General features: G+C 35.1%; 1 protein-coding gene and 1 long non-coding RNA gene across 3 annotated transcripts in view; both read left to right on the forward strand.

The window, feature by feature from the left end:
• Window positions 1-216: 216 nt before the first annotated feature.
• Window positions 217-9,238, forward strand: LOC134803372 (glutathione S-transferase-like). The gene is made up of 4 exons (XM_063776186.1): window positions 217-388; window positions 1,004-1,171; window positions 7,310-7,449; window positions 9,005-9,238. The coding sequence occupies exons 1-4, from the start codon at window positions 253-255 to the stop codon at window positions 9,170-9,172; spliced, it is 612 nt and encodes a 203-aa protein (XP_063632256.1). The 5' UTR covers window positions 217-252; the 3' UTR covers window positions 9,173-9,238.
• A 9,488-nt stretch (window positions 9,239-18,726) lies between these two features.
• Window positions 18,727-19,668, forward strand: part of LOC134803405 (uncharacterized) — a 351,777-nt gene continuing 350,835 nt past the window's right edge. For both annotated transcript variants that reach the window (XR_010145971.1, XR_010145970.1), the window contains exon 1: window positions 18,727-18,880. This is a non-coding gene — a long non-coding RNA (uncharacterized LOC134803405). The remainder of the gene's footprint in view (window positions 18,881-19,668) is intronic.

Below are 19,668 nucleotides of genomic sequence, written 5' to 3' on the forward strand. Positions count from 1 at the left end.
GACTTCGATCAGCCTCAGCCTATTTCATTATTAAATAGTCTGGCGGACTCTGTACGACCGAAAAAATAATCTCCATGTCGAATCCTTATTAAAATGAATAATGTAGTCATTACATAATGGTCACTATCTTTATTTTGTTGAACTTTTATCATTTCGTAAACAGTGGACCGTTGTTATCAAACCCGTAGTTATTATAAAACGGGGCGTTCTGTTCACGCTCGTCATTCTCAGGGGTTGCGTACCTACATCAAGATGTCCAAGAAACTTCACTACTTGAACGTAAACGGCATTGCCGAGTCTATCAGGTACATCCTCCACTATGGGGGGCAGAAGTTTGAGGACATCAGGTACGAGCTGTCGGACTGGCCCATTAAGAGTGTGAAAGACTGTAAGTACCTCTATCTATTCCGATAATATTTCCAGTAACATTCTTCCCTTTTGATTAACCGTTAAATATGTACGTTATTATAGGTATATTTGATGTAACAATTACATCTGCATACTACCATTCAATGTTTGTGGCCATGTCAGCGCCATCTAGTTTAGCTGGTGTATTTATGACACTCTACATCTTTATCTTTGCATATAAATTACAATTTATTGTAAGTTTTGGTTACATTCGTTTTTATTTCTTTATATTTAATTTTTTTACACAATATATATTTAAGTAAAACATTGCTAGAGTGTGGCCAAGAAATGTTTGCAGAGATTTTAATAGCCCACGCAGTGCAAGTGTTATTTCGAACGCCAAACTTCTATGAAACTATGACGTATAAATAACACTTGCACTGCGTGGGCTATCAAAATCGCTGTAGACTTTTCTTGGTCTAACGCTATAACAATGTTCAAACTTTTATTTAATATTAATTATGATTTATTCCAATTTGTTTTTAACATGTTACCATGTTTATAGTAAGACGGTAAACTTATGGACTCCGGATTCAATTTGTGTCCGTTTATTGGTGAAAAAGTTTTTATTAATTTCGTCTGCATTGTTTTCCAGCACTCCCATACGGTCAGTTGCCTCTGTACCAGGAGGGCAGCAAAACCCTGAACCAGTCGCTGGCGATCGCCCGCTACGTGGCCAGCCAGGTCAAGCTCCTGCCCACCGACCCCTGGGAACAGGCCGTGCTCGATGCCATCGTCTTCAACATCTACGACTTCTGGAGCAGTAAGTCATACATCTCACTCTGCCCGATCCAAAAGTTTATGGTTTTTCGAAAAAAAGTAAATTCTTCAAACAAAAACGTCACTTTTGACACTGACACATCTAATCCAAATCGTTTCTATATCTATTCATTGACGTATCTTAAAGTTCGAATCGGGCCGACTAAATAAGTAGATTACACAGAAGACGAAAATCATCAAACTTAAAACGACTGCATTTTTTTTAGGTAGAGCTAAGAATGTGTGGTGTCAATTACCTCTGCCTCACAGAAACCCTAGAATACAGTATTTTTGAAGGATTATTCCGCCTGTTATCTGGGGGTTTTCAGGAAAAATGGTACCATTTACTTTTTTTCGATAAAACATAAACTTTTGGATTATTTAGTCTCATAATCACGACTACTATTGAATGAGACAAAGAAAAAAAGCGGCCAAGTGCGAGTCGGACTCGCCCATGAAGGGTTGCATAGCAGCAAGTAATATAATAAAAAAATAGAAGAATAAGCTAAAAACCAAAGCATAACGGTCATTCATGGCGTTGATCCATCGCTAGAGCGGGTCGATAGAAACGCTCCATGATAGTTATAGTAGATGTCAAAGTCAGAGTTGTCGTAAGTAACATGCCATATTCTCTAAAAGACCACCATGCACAGATCCTAAACTTTTTTTGAACGAAAAGTAATGCTTAGACTATGTCCAGATGTTTGGCTATATGAATCATGTGTAGGTAATTACTGTTTACATAGTACGATTTTTTTTGTATGATATTGTCTTGTTCGCAAACCGCAAATTTTCTTGTAGTATTTGTCAGCAGTCGTTATTGTTACTCGAGAGGATTGGGTAAATTTCGTCCAAACCATGCTTTACGTCGAGCTCCATGACGAAATGTGTACCTTATTAAAGCACTAATTAAACACATGTGTAATTTTGAAACAAAAATATATTTAAGTACCAAAAAAAACGGCTAAGTAAAGTTCTCCCCATAATTAACGATATGGTCTTTAATGTACATCATATATTTTTTTTAGTTTTATCATTCTCTTATTTTAGAAGTTACAGGGACACACACACACACACACACACAAAATTTATTGTTTTTTTTAATATTTTTGTGTGAAAATCTTAATGCGGTTCACAGAATACAGTCATCTACTTACCAATATCAACAGTGTAGTTCTTATAGTTTCGGAAAAAAGTGGTTGTGACATACGGACGGACAGACAGACAGACAGACATGACGAATCTATAAGGGTTCCGTTTTTTGCCATTTGGCTACGGAACCCTAAAAAGTGTCCCTAGTTTTACATACCTACTAATTTTGGGTATCAGTAATGTGACTGTTATAACGCTAATTAACTTGGTGTAATTAATTAATACGACCAGATAATATTCGATAAGCAAACGCTTTATTTCAGACGACACGAATATAGAACATGACATTGACAGATCCTCATAATGGCGGGAGACTGCTGCTGAGTTGCCAGCTCTATATATATATACAACACTCTCCCTCCACTCACAAAAAATAGTTGTAAATCTCAACTTATCTAAGTAACTACTCTATGCTTTGAGAACATTCGAGTAATTGATTCACGTGTCTTTTCCATATTAGACCATCTACTTCTACATTATAAGTTACCCCTGGAACTAAAACTTCAGTTATTTTACCTAGAGACCAATTTTTTTGGTTCTTTCTGTGGTCGCGTACCATCACCTTTTCACCAATTGAAAAATGTTTTATAACATCCTTACTATTCATAGTTTGTTTTACTTGTTCTAAATCGATTTTATCACTAACAGGGTTAGGTCTAATCAAGGAAAAACGACTTCTCAATTCCCTTCCATACATTAATTTGGCTGGACTTTGACCTGTGCTCTTATGTACCGTGGACCTATAATCGAATAGGAACAGATTACATGCATACTCTACACTATGTCCACTTTCTACGATTTTTACAACATGAGATTTGAATGACTCTACAAAACGTTCTGCCAACCCATTCGTAGCCGGGTGATATGGCGGAGTGAATACTTGTTTAACTCCTACTAAATTACAAAATTGTTTAAATTCCCCACTGGTCCATGTCGGGCCATTATCAGTCACAAGTGTCAAAGGATAGCCATAACGTACAAAAATATTTTTAAACACATCAATAGTCTTTTGCGCGGTTATCTTTGTCATTGCTACAGCCTCCGGCCATTTGGAATGTGCATCTATGACAACCAAAAACATTTTTGAAAACAAAGGACCCAAAAAGTCAGCATGCAACCTATGCCAGACCGCCGGTGGCTGTGGCCATACTGATAACTTGGCTTTTTCTGGATTTTTATGGTTTTGTAAACATATCAAGCAACTTTTTGTTATATTTTCTACATCTACATCCATGTCTGGCCACCAAAAATAGGATCTAGATATCTCTTTCATCCTTGTAGTCCCTAAGTGACTTGCATGTAACTCCTGCAGTAAACAATTTCTAATAGTCTGTGGTATAATTACTCGGTAACCCCAAAGTAAACAATCTTTTTCCATAGAAATCTCATCTTTCTTTTTAAAGTAAGGTTCATATTCTTCCCCTAGATCATTTTTTTGTGGCCAGCCATCCCTACAAAATCTCAACACATCACACAACATTTTATCCTTTTTTGTTTCACTTTGAACATTTTTCCAATTTAGTGTGTTGATATTTGCATTATGTATGTAATTAATAGTGTTACACTGGTAATCTTTTTGAATTAAATCAAAATTTTTAAAACTTTCATCCTGACAATTTGTAACTCGGGATAAATAATCTGCAGGATTATTTTGTGACTTTACATGTTGAATTTCATAATCAAATGTACTCAAAAATATTGACCAGTATTGCAAACGCCGTGCTGCCATTCTTGGTATGCCATGCTTTGGACCCAATATTTTTGTTAATGCCTCATTATCCGTTTGAAGTATAAATTTTTTCCCAAATAGGTAGTCATAGAATTTGTTCACACCAAAAATCACAGCATAAGCTTCTTTTTCAAGAATGGGATATTTAATTTGGGTATCATTTAATTTTTTACTGGCAAACGCCACTGGTTTTATAACATTATTTTGGTCTTTTATAGATAACACGGCACCAACTCCACAATCTGATGAATCACATGTCAGTATTATTATTGCATTTGGATCAAAATGTGAGAGTGAGGACGTGTTAGCAAGAGCTTTTTTATATTATGAAATGCACTGTCACATTCCTCAGTCCACACAAATTTATCCTTTCTTAGACAGTCATACAGTGGCTTCAGTACTATTGCCATGTTTTGCAGGAATCTGTTAAAGTAATTTACTTTTCCCAGAAAAGATTTTAACATTTTTACAGAGTCAGGGCGTGGTAATGATAACAAAGGTTCAATGTTGCTTTTAATAATTTTTACCCCACTCTTGTTTACTTCAAACCCAAAAATATTTAGAGATTCTTCAAAAAATTTGCATTTATTAAGTTTTAGTTTTAACCCTGAATCCGTTAGTCTTTTTAATACCTCCCTCAACTTCTGATTAGTTTCTGATAGGGTTTTTCCATATACATATATGTTATCAATATAGACTATTATGTCTAAGCCGTTTAATTTTTGTGTTATTAGCCTTTGGAATGACCCTGGGCCGGTACTGACCCCAAAAGGTAAGTATAAGTATTTGTATATGCCCTCCTCCGTGACAATGGTTGCTAATTTCTGGGATTCTTTATCTAATGGAGCCTGCAGATAGGCTTCCTGTAAATCAAGTTCACAAAAATAATTATTTCCCTGCATTTTCATTAAAATATGATCAATAGTTGGCAATGGATAATGATCAATCTGCAAATATTTATTTATTGTTATCCGATAATCCCCACATAATCGAACTGACCCATCTGGTTTCAAGACTGGGACCACCGGTGTACCCCACTCAAAGTATTCCATTGGCTCAATACGCTTTTGATCAACTAATCTTCTAATTTCGTCTCTAACTTTATCTTTTAAAGCGTATGGGACAGATCTCACTGGCATAAACACTGGCTTAGCATCAGGTTTCATTGACAAATGGATTGGCTCACCTTTATATACACCCATGCCAGGCTCAAAAATGGTAGCAAACTCATTTTTTATTTTAGTAATTAATTTATCCTTAGATGTATTTTCACACACATTTTGTTTTGCTTCCTCACATGAATTTTGCTCAAATTTTGGGGGCCATAGTTGTAGTAAAGATAGCCAATCCTTTCCAATAATTTTAGGCATTTCATCCTTTACAACAAATAGTCTTTGCTTATTTGCCTTTACAGACCCATACTCCACACATAGGTTTTCAATAGCACCTAAGGGCATTGAAGTTGACTGATCAAAGTTGGTAAATATAACATTTCTCTTGATGATCTCTAAATTTGGAAAATGTTTCTGTTTTTCTGCTAAAGTTATTGTACTCACCTCGGCTCCTGTGTCAACTTCAAAGTCCATGGTGATTCCATTTACAGAAATGTTTAACATAACCGGTGAAATTTTTCTCTTATTGCTAAAATAAAACACATCAAAATAATCAGTATCTTCTGAGAGGTTTTCTTTAACAATTCAACATTACAATAATCACTTTGTTGACAGACTCAACTACATTCACATTTTTTACTTTTATTTGCCTATTACTACCACACATTTTAAAAATATGCCCCTTAACACCACACTCACTACAAAATTTCTGACGCAGTGAACATTGTGCCTTCATATGTCCACCCTTGCCGCAGCAATAACATGTCATTCCAGAAGTTTGCTTGTTTGTTGGCATTGTTCTTTGACCAGTTCCCTTTTTTCTTGTTGCGTCTTGAAGTTTGAACATTTGGGTTTCCTTTTCCTTAGTAAATGCCAATTTGTATGCTGTTTCCGCTGTCTTACCAATGCTTGTCAACACTTCCAATGACTGATCGGCTTGCTTTAATAGTTCAAATCTTATGGTATCACGATATGTTCCATTTAACAACCTTTCTTTGATCTCGTCGTCTAATTTAGTGAAGTTACAGTTTTTAGACAGTTTTTTCAGTTCTATTATGTATTGGTCTATAGTTTCATCAGCTTTTTGACATCTGTTTCGAAATTCTGCTTGATGTAAGGCCTGGTTCTTTACGGGATGATAATGTTTTTTTAACTTATCACATATGTTTGTATAAGTCTCATTAACTGGAGAAGTTGGCGTACATAAGGTAATTAGCAGGTCGTATACGGTCGTGCTCAGTTTTGTTATTAGTAGTGGTACCTTTTTTGTTTCCGGTATATCATTCATAAGCACGAAACATTCAAACTGCTGCTGGTATGCAATCCAGTTGTCTCCATTGAAAGCGTCTAACGTAGTTATTGAAGTCATACTGGGAGGTTGATTTGCTACACTTTTAGCCTTGTCCACGTAATCGCGCAAGTACTGCCGAACTTCATCAATCTTCGAGTTTTCAACCGAAAATATCGGTGTTTGAGCTAAATAATTAGCTATTTCTACTAATTCTGGCTTAGTTTTTTCTTGAATCCAAGATTTCTTTCCAGCTTGAATCAGATTTTCAACCGATTTCAACATTGAATTGTTTGGAGGTTAAGCCGACACATGTATTATGGTAACACGTAATACACTTTTTATTTACAACTTTCACACAGTTGCATTCTCTAATGTGGATCGTTTCGAGCTCGTCGCCAATGTTATAACGCTAATTAACTTGGTGTAATTAATTAATACGACCAGATAATATTCGATAAGCAAACGCTTTATTTCAGACGACACGAATATAGAACATGACATTGACAGATCCTCATAATGGCGGGAGACTGCTGCTGAGTTGCCAGCTCTATATATATATACAACAGTGACGGTCCATACAAAATGTTGTGAAAATGCGTCACGAAACTGACATTTTTTTGCGGCACATTTTTTTCTTTTTCAATCGATAGTCCTCGTGATTCTGAGTAAAAATAACCAAAATATTTATGGATTTTCGAAAAAAGTAAAGATGGGAATTTTCACTTAAAAGTACATGTACCTACACTTTTAAGTGAAAATGCCCATCTTCGAACTTAAGACTTGCCTATGTTTTGTACTGCATAAAAAAGCATAAATTCAAGATTTTTCTTAATAACAATATTATATTTCTGTTTGCAGAGATCGTCACCTTCATCAAGGAGACTGATGCTACTCGGAAGGAGGCCATTAAGAAAGAAATCATCAACGAATCAGTTGATTTCTTCTTCTCTCGCTTTGAAAAGGAACTGAAAGCCAACAAGGGCTACTTCAATGGCAAGGTAAACTAGTTCCTAATTACAAATTACGCTTGATAAAAATTTAAACTAAATATAATATTTACTAATGGCAACACATACGAGTAAAATGGCCTACAGGGCCGCATTTGGTTTTGTGAAAACTTTGCGCAAAACTTTTAAATATCAACTACATATTTAAACTTTATCGACAAATTATTGTTTATTATGAACAATTAGCCGGTTGTCTATTACAATAAAAATCATTAAAAAACATGGCTGCAATAAAACTTATATTTAAAAATATATTGATGTAGGTACTTAAAGTAAATTTTTATCAAGCAGATACGTCGGCAAGTGATATTATTTTTCCTTTAATTTACACATTGGTTTTTAATTTTCTGAGTATATTAATAGCTAGGTATAGTTATGTTACGCTACAGGATTATTTTTTCACAAAATAAGTGTGGAAAAATAAGTCGGGCCCTGGAGGGAAACTACCTCAAATCCTTAAGTTGGCTCATTTTACTTAAAGGAGACATTCCTTAATTTTTAAAAAGAAACAAAACTGCATTCAAAGTTTTTCTAAAACTAGCTTGCCTCGCCCGGGACTCGAACCGACTAAAAATTCCAAAAAATAAACACTCACAATTTTATTCTACTAGTCGTTATAGTTAATGTTAATGATAACATTTCTCCATGATACATTAGGTCTTACACTCGTCTGTCGTACAAAATATCCATAAAATCTAATATTTAGTACTCAAGATTTTTTTAGACAAGCCAAATTGAAGAAAACAATAAAAATTAAAAATCTTTGAATGCAGTTTTGTTTCTTTTTAAAAATAAAGGAATGTCTCCTTTAAGTAAAATGAGCCAACTTAAGGATTTAAGGTAGTTGCCCTCCAGGGCCCGACTTATTTTTCCACACTGTATATAAAATACCCAAGTAAGTATATCGAAATTTGAAAGGATAAGTGATTTTGATATACGTTGATAAAATACCAATTCAGCCTGCTCTCTTTGCTAAGAAATAATCGTATGGACCTAAAGACAAAGTGCCGTCACTCAAATAAAGTTGATTTACATACCTATCACTTTTCACTGCCAGACATTTTATTGACAGATTGAAGTGCTGTAATATGAGCGTTATATCTTAATAAAAATACTTTAGATGCGAGCGAAGGTGTTTTAGCGCGCCGGATAAAAAATTAATTACTTGCTTGCTCAAATGTTGACTGGCAGAAAATGCGAATAGATCCAGGCGTTACTTTGCGGAAATCCATATTAATTAAAACAAAAATTTTACTTTGCTAATCCGCGAAAAGATAACGTGCTAGTCAATCAATGCTAACCCGTTATACTTACTTGCGCATTTTTTTACATGCAATTAAAACACACTAGCACTGATTGACTAGCACGTTATCTTTTCGCGGATTACAAAAGTAAAATTTTGGTTTTAATTGGCAGAAAATGCCTTATAGCATGAATTCCGCCTATTGTACGATGTATTTTCTTTTGTGCAATAAATACTAATGGTTTATCTCTACTGGGTAAATACCCCCATATCACAAACATTGACGGCCATGTTGTTTTTCAGCTGAGCTGGGCCGACTTCATCCTGGTGGGCATCGTTGAGAGCGCCAACCTGTTCCTCGGCACGGAAATCGAGAAGAAGTACCCCAGCGTGACCGCGCTCGTGAAGACCGTGCGCTCGCTCCCCGGCGTCAAGGACTACCTCGCCACTAGGAAACCGTACACTTTGTAAAATCAAAATCAATTCTACATAACTTACAATATACATTATGATTGAATGAAATTTGTTCCTTTTGGGCGTGGGTTTTTTATTTTCATCTTCACGGACGATAGAAGCCGGATTTCAGAAAAATGGTACCATTTAGATTTTTTCGTAAATCCATCAACTTTTGGGTTATTTAGACTCAAAATCACGAGTACTATTGAATGAGACGAAGAAAAAAAGTATCCCCAGTTTTTCATACATATTTTGGGTGTCAGTTTTGTAACAATCCATACAAAATGTAGGTATATGAAAATGCGTTACAATACTGACATTTTTTTTCTTTTTAAATCGATAATTAATATAAGTAATATTTTTTATTCTAGTTTTGTTGTTTGACGTTAACAAGCTATCTTTAAGTCACCGTATTCTGAACCTAAATTAAATTATCTTTCTGTCACTACCTACTCAAAATACATAGTTATTACCTACCCAAATTGTATTGTAAAGTAACACTACTACATGTTTTTTTATCGTAGGTAAGTATGATAGACTATTTATTTAGTGTCGGCTTAAGCGCTTCCTGCTCATGAAACAGTGTTACCGGAGAGACGTTGCTGGCTTAATAAGCAATCTTGTTAAGGAGAAAACTTACATCCAGTAATAAAATAACAGCCTTCCAGGTATATTAAATATGAGTTTTATGAGACCAAACAAACATCTATCTTTTTTGGCTTAGTAAAGGAAAAAATCTAACATCTTTATCTAATAATTTTAAAAACCGGACGAGTGCGAGTCGGACTCGCCCACCGAGGGTTCCGTACTTTCGAGTATTTGATGTTATAGCGGCAACAGAAATACATCATCTGTGAAAATTTCAACCGTGATAGCTAGTCACGGTTCATGAGATACAGCCTGATGACAGACAGACGGACAGTGGAGTCTTAGTAATAGGGCCCCTTTTTCATCCTTTGGGTACAGAACGGAACCCTAAAAACTACAGGGTTTTGAAGGATATGAGTTGTTATCTTATGTTGCTGGTATGTATACTGGCTTCTGAGCTCGTCCGAAGAACAACTATAACCTGAAGGTTGAGTTACAAACTTGGAAATTGTTAGTCGGTCGGTGTAGTTATATATAGTTGTTTAATTTGCTTTGGCGTGTCTTCAAAGCAAAAGTCGTGACTGCATGTAGATACGGTTATACCAGCTTTATGTACGGGTTATAAATTTAATGCATTAAGTACCTACGTTACCGGCCTGTTTCAAGTTTTTTTAACATGTTTATCTACACACATATCATAAACTCTCTATGATGCCTTCAAAATCCGTAAATAATGGCCCACATTACGATAAACTGTTTTGTTACAGCAAATTTCTTATCTGTGAAAATGTGGTAATAGCTTCATTACTATATCAAAATCGATTTGGTAATGCATTCAAATTTAGAACATCTCTGAAAAAAAAAAGCAAATTTATTTGACCCCTATTCTAATATCAGTCGAGATGACGTTTTATTCGAAATCAAATGACAATTGCATACAATATTGACAAATCTCGCATGTAAGTTGGTATCGGACGATATGGTAATCGACCCCGACTCTAGTTTGTCTTTGAATTAAAAAAAAAACTACGGGTGCGTGACGTGCGTGAAAAAAGTTTTCATTTGCCGCCATTTGACGTACAGTTTATCTTTGAATTAGTTTGTAAGTAAAAAATAATTTGATTTGTTGTTTTTAAAGTAACTATAACAAAATTTTCGTGTAAAATGTGCGATAAATATATTTCGGAGACGCCATCTCATATCCGCGAGTTCCGCCAGAGAGCAAAGTGCCCCAATGTCGGCTGTAATATGAGGTTAGTGAATATATCATAGAAAGTTTATAATATGTGTGTAGATAAAGCAGTGTATGTAACTGTACATAATTAGGCATTAAAACACTCGTGTGATAGTATTATGAAACTCATTTCATTCGTTTCATAAACCCACACTCGTATTTTAATGCCTTTCATTATGTAGCAGTCACATAAACTACTATTAGTTAGTATAGGTTTATTAAATAATAATTTTGCATCTACACATCGGTAACTCGTGGCATTTAGGTAGCACTTAAAAGATTAGTGATGAGCACACATCGGTAACTCGTGACCAAGGACCGGAAAACCCCTCTTTACGCTTGATCCTATCAATTCGGTAACCCAATCGATTCGGTTACCTTATCATTCGGTAACCCTATCATACTGTTACCTGATTGTAATGGTAACCTTATTCAAACGGTAACCCTAACCTTTAACCGAGTTAATCTCAAAACCCCATCGCGATTGGGTTTTTGTTAAGGGTTTTTAACAGGTTTTCATTCAGTTATGGTAACCTTTATTATCGGTTGCTTACTGGTTTGCTACATTAAAGTAGTTTTAGTGATGTGCCGTCAGAACTAAAAAAAATACTAAAAAAATTGTTTATTTTGTTTACTTTATTTATATTTTGTTGATTTTATTGACTTTATTTATTTTATTTAATTTTTTTAATTTATTTAATTTATTTAATTTATTTATTTTATTTAATTTTTTTAATTTATTTAATTTATTTAATTTATTTAATTTATTTAATTTATTTAATTTATTTAATTTATTTAATTTATTTAATTTATTTAATTTATTTAATTTATTTAATTTATTTAATTTATTTAATTTATTTAATTTATTTAATTTATTTAATTTATTTAATTTATTTAATTTATTTAATTTATTTAATTTATTTAATTTATTTAATTTATTTAATTTATTTAATTTACTTATTTTAATTATTTTAGTTATAATATAATAATATTTATAATAAGAACACACCACACAGGTAGGTATAAAGATAAACAAAGGAAAGGCAAAAAAACTTGTTTGTGTTGGAGTTGGAGGCTTCATAGACCGCCCATGCCAACCTCGGTTATTCAATAATAAGTTGAATTTAAGTGTGCGTAAAGATTACAATCGTTTGAACTGGTCAAAAACCTCATAATGAGGTAACTGAATAGACTGGGTTTTTATTTCGGTTACCGGTAACAGAGGTTAACTCGATCTGATACGGTTACCGAATCAAAGTGTTACCTTATTAAACGGTTACCGTTATGGTAGGGGTTTTTATAAACACCTCTAAAATAACCCTATGAAAAACCCCGGTTAAGGTAACCGGTTCCTGTCCCTGCTCGTGGCATTTGACAGTTTCTAATAGACTAGTGATGTGACAATGTTCTTCCTATACGAGTCGAGAAAAAGAAACCACTAAAAAAAAGGAATTAAGTAAACTAATCTATTCAGTGCTACCTAAATGCCACGATTTACCGATGTGTCACCATAACTATTAATAAATATAACCTTAACATGAGTTAATTGTTAAAGAAGAAAGAGTGTTCGCAGATAATTATGAATATTCCTCATTTAAATGTTAACTGTTGAGTAGGGTTACTGCTATAGTTATTGGCCACTACATAGTAATTGGCTAATATTGTCTTGTTCCTTTCTGATTTGTTAGGAGTGGCCAATTACTATGTAGTGGCCAAAAACTATAGTAGTCCCCCTACCTACTAGTTTCTTTCGCGTTTAAAGTGCAGCTAGGCCTTAACCAAGTATCTTATTAATAAAAGCGGATGTCTGCGTAAGGGATTCAATATTTCAACCCCCTGCTGAGATTATCAACAGGTGCGCCAGATCGGCCCACCAGACTAAAATTTAATCTCAACTTGATATGAACCAGGAGGAAAAAAATGTTGCAAGCGTGTCGTCCTGACCGCTGTCGAGTAAAGGCTCGAAACTTCAAGAGTCGAGCGAGGGTCAACTTACAACAATACATTATATTATTGTTCTTAGCTAACGTTCTGTTAGTGTAGCATAAATTACCTAAGCGCCTCTTGCACCATGCTATTAACCCGGGTTAACCGGATAAACCGTTAACCCTGTATCAAATTGTACTCGTAACCATGTTAACTCCAGGTTCAATCGGTTAACCCCGGGTTAGTGGGATAGTGCAAGTGGCCCTAAGTGTCTCAAATTTTAGCGCAGTAACAAAACGAAAAAAAAAAATACTTTTTTCACAGTTGCTTTATGCGGTATGCGCATAATATCCAATTAGTAACAATGTTGCAGCTGCAATGCAGTCGTATAAATTTAATACTTTACTTTAATTAAGTAAATATACTTACCGATACAATTTGTGCAACGCTGAATTAAGCTTTAAGTACCTACAGAAAAGTTGTAAAGACAAATAACTATTCGTGCTTCTAAATTGACTTTGCGTATATAGATAGCGCTGTACGGCTTAGCACATCATGCGGTAGCTCTAATTGTCAAAAGATGACGTTTGAAACTCCAGGGGGTCTAGCCAAGAAGACAGTTCTTTGCAGAAAACGAAGCAAAACGCTTAGATAATGTATGAAAATGATAACGTTTCGTTTCGTTTTCTGCAATCGATTGTCAGCTTGGCTAGGCCACTAGTTTTGCGGTTATCACACTGATACGAATCTGCACGCCACCTGCGCCAGTGTGTTAGTGAATACCTCTCGTGATGATGTGAATACCGCCTTATTAACATAGTTTTCCTTAGACGTTACAAATCTTCTGTAATCAATGATCTTTCATTTATGGTAAGATAAAGTACCTAATGGTATTAACGAACACAGTTGCCAATGGTTTGATTAAGTATGACTATAACTAACGAGGAGTAGCAGGTAATTTTCAATTAGATATGTTCCTAGTGACAATTTGATGGATTGGTATTTTAATGTTTCACATATTCGTCAGCGGACACTATAATCTTATAATCGGTTTAAATTCCAATTATTAAATTTGGTTTTGATGATAATACTGTTTGAATGTTTTAAACTTAAGTACTTAGTTAAATTTCAATTATTAATTTTGGTTTTGATGATAATACTGTTTGAATATTTTAAACTGAAGTACTTAGTGCAGAGTATAATATATAGATTGTTCCATTTAGTGTTTAAGCAAATACTAACCAATTTTTCATAGAAATAAAGAAACTATAGACAATATTATCCTGTGTATTCATTATTAGGGTATATTCATCGCTGGCCCAATATTACAGGGTTCAATGTTTCACTTTTATCGAACTGAAATTTGAACATTTATTTATAACATTAGTGACATTAAGTCGAATTTTAACTATCTTGAAAATGTAATAGACCGGGAGACAGTGACACATTTTACTGGGTCAATTGTACCAGTATGGCGGTTCGTCAGGGGTCTAAGTACGTAATGAAGGAAAGAAAAATTATGGTCATAGCGCTGGTACCGGCGGCCCAATCGCGTGGGCGTTAGTCGAACGTGTCGGATAAAATACGAGTGTCGAACGATTTGTTCCACAAAAATCCTCGTATTTTCCGATAGTCCATAAAAAAGAAGTAGGCGGTAGCGTAATGCCATACTTCTCCGGTGTGACTTACAGCCCGCCATACTGAGGCGAACACATTAATTTTAAAAAAACAATTCAACCATTTCTGCCAAGCTAATTTTTGCACAGGTGATCATCGTCGAGCAGCCATTCATGGACATCACCATGCCATACTCTTCGGACGGTTCCAAATGGCCGCCATACCGCCGCAAGGGAGTTTTTTTATTTTTATTTTTTGCTAAACGATTTGTACCAGTATTGCATTTAATTTTTTGGAAAGTATTTGATAAAATGTGACCGTTATTATAATTGCCATACTTATAGTAGGGGGAAAAAGTGCTGCCATACTTGAAAAACTTATTTAATCGACACGTTTCAAAAATACGACTATACAATACGTAAAATATTTTTTACAGCATGGCATCAACATATTATGTTGGTTTGGATACAATTATACCTAAAAAAAAATATTCCTGATTATAACTACTGGGCGGACGACTGCGAGACTTAAGCCAAGACTTCAAAAAAAAAAAAAAAAATTGACGATTTGTACCAGTATGGCATTTGGATTTTAGGAAATTATATGATGCAATGTGACCATTATTATATTTGCCATACTTCTAATAGGGGGAAAAAGGGGCACCATACTTGAAATAAAAAAAAAATTGTACACATTTGCCACCTCCTACAGGTATGGCATTATGAGATTTCCATTTATGATCACAGAGAAAGTGTTGAAAAAAAATTTCAAGATGGTACAAATCGTCTAGCAAAAAAAAAATTAACTCCCTTACGGCGGTATGGCGGCCATTTGGAACCATCCGAAAAGTATGGCATGGTGATGTCCATGAATGGCTGCTCGACGATGATCACATGTGCAAAAATTAGCTTGGCACAAATGATTGAATTGTTTTTTTAAAATTAATGTGTTCGCCTCAGTATGGCGGGCTGTAAGTCACACCGGAGTAGTATGGCATTACGCTACCGCCTACTTCTTTTTTATGGACTATCGGAAAATACGAGGATTTTTGTGGAACAAATCGTTCGACACTCGTATTTTATCCGACACGTTCGACTAACGCCCACGCGATTGGGTCGCCGGTACCAGCGCTATGACCATCATTTTTCTTTCCTTCATTACGTACTTAGACCCCTGACGAACCGCCATACTGGTACAAATGACCCAGTAAAATGTGTCACTGTCTCCCGGTCTATAACATAGAACCCTGAATTATTGGGCCAGCGAAATATATGTAACTGTAACTATTCCTTTTTGGTTTCTATGAATTTCGCGGAAATGATACGAAAACTTTCCTGTATCTGAGATGCCAGGGTTTTTTTAAATTTTGTTACTCTTACTAATCTACCGGAAAAAAACGTTAAAATTTTAACTTCTCCCAGCATTAACGCTAAAGCGCTTGTGACAACTATAAAAAAGTTTTAAAGACGCAAACTTCCCGGAACTCGAACCCTGGCCATTCGGAAAAAATATTCGAAGAATGTTAATGCAGAACTCCAGTGAACTAGTTGGGGAACTTCTTGAACAGTTTACAAGGAGAGTTCATTAAGAACGTCGTTGGTTTTGATATTGGCGTAATTTGAGGAGGCGAGCGTGTTTAGTGACCGGGATCTACACTACAGTGTGTAAATTGAATACAATCATACAGACATCACTGGCTCAGTGACCCAAAAAGGATCTTGGCCTCTGACACAAGAGAGCGCCACTCTGCCCTATTCTGCGCCACTTCACGCCAGTTGGGAATTCCGAGGGCGGACAGGTCTGTTTGGGCTTCGTCACTCCAGCGGTGTCTGTGGCGCCCAGACGGAATTTTCCGCCCGTGGGGCACCACATACGCTCTTCTCATAAATTGAATATGGGCGAATATTTAGGTGGTTAGCATAGGACCCAAGAAGTATAGTGAGATAAATTTTGGTTAGAAATACAATGAAAATTTTAACCACACAAATAATTCGGCCCGCAATGTACCTAATGCAACGCACAATGTTACGAGATAAGAGCTTTTTAAAGTAACTGTCAACGCAGTTGTTGGTAGTTACTATAAAAAGCTTATACTTATCTGTCATGTGATGTTATGTCTCATAATGTTTGCAGTACATTGCTGCTCAGTAAATTTGCTAAAATTAATTACTGGGTCATAATTAAGAGTAATTTAAAACAAAAACTTCTTAATTAATGATTGCACGGATAAATTCTATTATCTGGTTTAATTTATTGCCCGTATTGGATTTATATACTGTATTTAAGTAATTGTACCTTTTGATTACATCGATGCTTCTCAAACTTTGGGGAGTTTTTTTTAATCGAAATCTCTAAATTATTTAGTTACAGATTTGCATGTTGTTTTGCTCGATTTGTCTACCGCCTAAGATACTATTTGTCGTTTGCCACTTGTGCAAAATTTTCAGATATCTTTTTTTTAGCAAACCTTACAGGTTCTTTTAATCCTTGCCTCAATGTAACTCTCTCAAAACCGCCCAGTTTGAAAGTCCCACAGCCGAACTAATCGGGTTAGCTCCTTAACAAGTTGCATTACAGTCCATCCGATTGTATCCCAGTAAAACTTCTAGATTTAATGGCGGCCTTAAAGGACCAAAGGCTTTCACGCCCGCTAACCGCTTATTACCACACCAATCTACTGAAGAAATACTCCACTTTCTATAAAGTAAGGAAATGAAGTTTTACCCACTCGGGACTCGTTTAGACTCGGCTGTAATTGGACTTGACTTGGCATTGTTTGACGTCAGTTTTGAAGCGTCCTCCGATTGGGACAGTTTTGTTTGCGACTTCATTTGAACTTGTGTTTGGGTGAAATATTACATTGATTATGGATTAATAAGCTCCAGACGCTTAGCCAGAGAAATAAATTGTGTGATTTAAGATGAAACATCATAGTCTAGTATGATCAAACCGCGATGTAGGGTGACTGCCATAGTTATTGGCTACTACATATAACCTAATAGGCTAATGGCCACTCTTAACAATAAGACTTGTTTTGGCTTGTTTCTTACCATTTTAGCAATTACTATATAGTGGCCAATAACTACTTATAGCAGTCACTTTAAATGGAATTGAGCACATAATATTTATATGTCGTTTTTGTATAGTCGATGGTAGAGTCATTTTATTTCATAACACCTATAGAATCATCATGAATGCCGTCTGTATCATTCCTAGTTCAACCATCAGACAACTATATAATTATAAGTACTGGGTGTCTATGCATTCTCTGTTGCGCTAACGGTAATTTCGTATCCCATTCTCATGTCAAACGCGAATTCACCGGGCCCGGACCGGGCCGCTTTATGGGATCGTAGTCGTGCCAGACAATGCCACTCTGGCTAAGCGGTATGTTCTTTGTTAAGAAACGTACCTACACCATGTAGCGTCGAATGTGTCGAATTTAGTCAGTTACATATAGCTATAAATTCTTTGATATATTTAGGTAATATTACTTCTCCTTTAATATCCTTTAATATACCAAAGGCTAAGGCACAGAATATTATTAAAATTGTAACTCTAGATTTTCTTGTCTTGGCTTTTTTATTAAAGGTAAGTAATCTCAACAAAATATCTCTATTATTAAAACACAAACTGTTTCTTTTTAGTATATAGCTAAAATATTCTAGGGTCCAGGGTTTATAAGATCTTTTGAGAGAAAATTGGGAAAACCTTCCTAGACCGAATTAAGTAATTTAATTTATATAAAATGTAATTAATAGAATCAGGCGCTACTTTGCGGCAATCCATATAAACTAGAACAAAAATATTACTTTGGTTATGCTCGCTATTGCACGTAAGTATTATTTCGCGGATAAGCTAAGTACAATTTTAGTTTATAGGTATAAAATGTTTTTTATCATTACCTTTAGCAAAAAACAAACCCTCAGTTGGGTAGGGCCGGATCTGTTTACCAAACAGTGTTCAGTGTCTAATACCTAAAGACACGCAAAGTACATGCTTTTGTTGCGGCTAATAGTAGTACAAAGTGCGGATAATATTTTATAACATTCTGTATATTTCATAAAAACAATCAATTCATACGGATAAGAAAAAAGCATTTGATGCACAGATAACGTGATCTCGGTAAGTAAACGTGTTATTTAAATTTTAATTTTCATGCTATGTTTCCAAGGTTTTTTCTTGTTACTGGAAATTGTGATTGACGAATCAATTAAAAACTAATTATACACTTGCACTATAACATTTTCATGTTTTCTGTGGCTGCCGATCATCGTGCAGCAAGATGTCTTCGAAAATAAGTTATATTTTACTCTTCTGTTGCTTTTATTTTATTCGAGCACATGGAACGAAAGCAAGTATGTTAATATATAACTTTTTTTATTCGGTGATACTATACTAAAGTATTTTCTCAAAAATGGACGGCAAAGTCGACTTTGCCGTTTAAAAAATAGGTCGCGAAGCGCGTAGTTTATGGTCAGTCAAAAATTAAAAAGTTAAAAACATTGCAGTCTCGATTTTGGGACTCCAATGTTGCATACAAATTCCATTATTTGTCGAGTTCCAAACTTTATAAAAGTTGAAATGGCCATATCAAATGAAGGCACAGGCCCATTAAACAGCCAAACAGATGATTAGTACCGCGACTATTTAGCTGTCTCAAATAGGTTGGCGTATTTTCGGCAGAAAAATACACTTCTATTTTTTTATTAAAAAATAAAAAGGCGGCAAAGCTAATTTTTTCAATTGTTTCTACTTTTTTCTGTGAAAATATATACGTAAGAAAGTTGCTTTTGTAAAATATTTCTATGATATTTATATTTCTTGCACCATTTTTGAGAAAAGCACTATATATGACTCGGCTGGAAGGCTACTTGCTGGCTTCGGATTCAATTAAACGGACTCCCAAGGTCGTCCGTTTAAAACGAATCCTCAGCCTGCAAGTAGCTACTTCCGAGCCTCGACAATAATGTACTATTAATAATAAATTGTTGTGCTCCCCGTGCAAAGAGTAAATGCCTTTAAAAACTTGTCTAAAGAGGATAATGTTGAATATTTTTTTCCAATACTCCTCAAGAGGATGAGGATTGGTCATGCACATATTGTAAAGATTTTATTCACGATCACGGTCAATGCCTAGGGAACA

The sequence above is a fragment of the Cydia splendana genome, chromosome 2, assembly GCF_910591565.1.
Source record: "Cydia splendana chromosome 2, ilCydSple1.2, whole genome shotgun sequence".
Lineage (NCBI taxonomy): Eukaryota > Metazoa > Arthropoda > Insecta > Lepidoptera > Tortricidae > Cydia > Cydia splendana.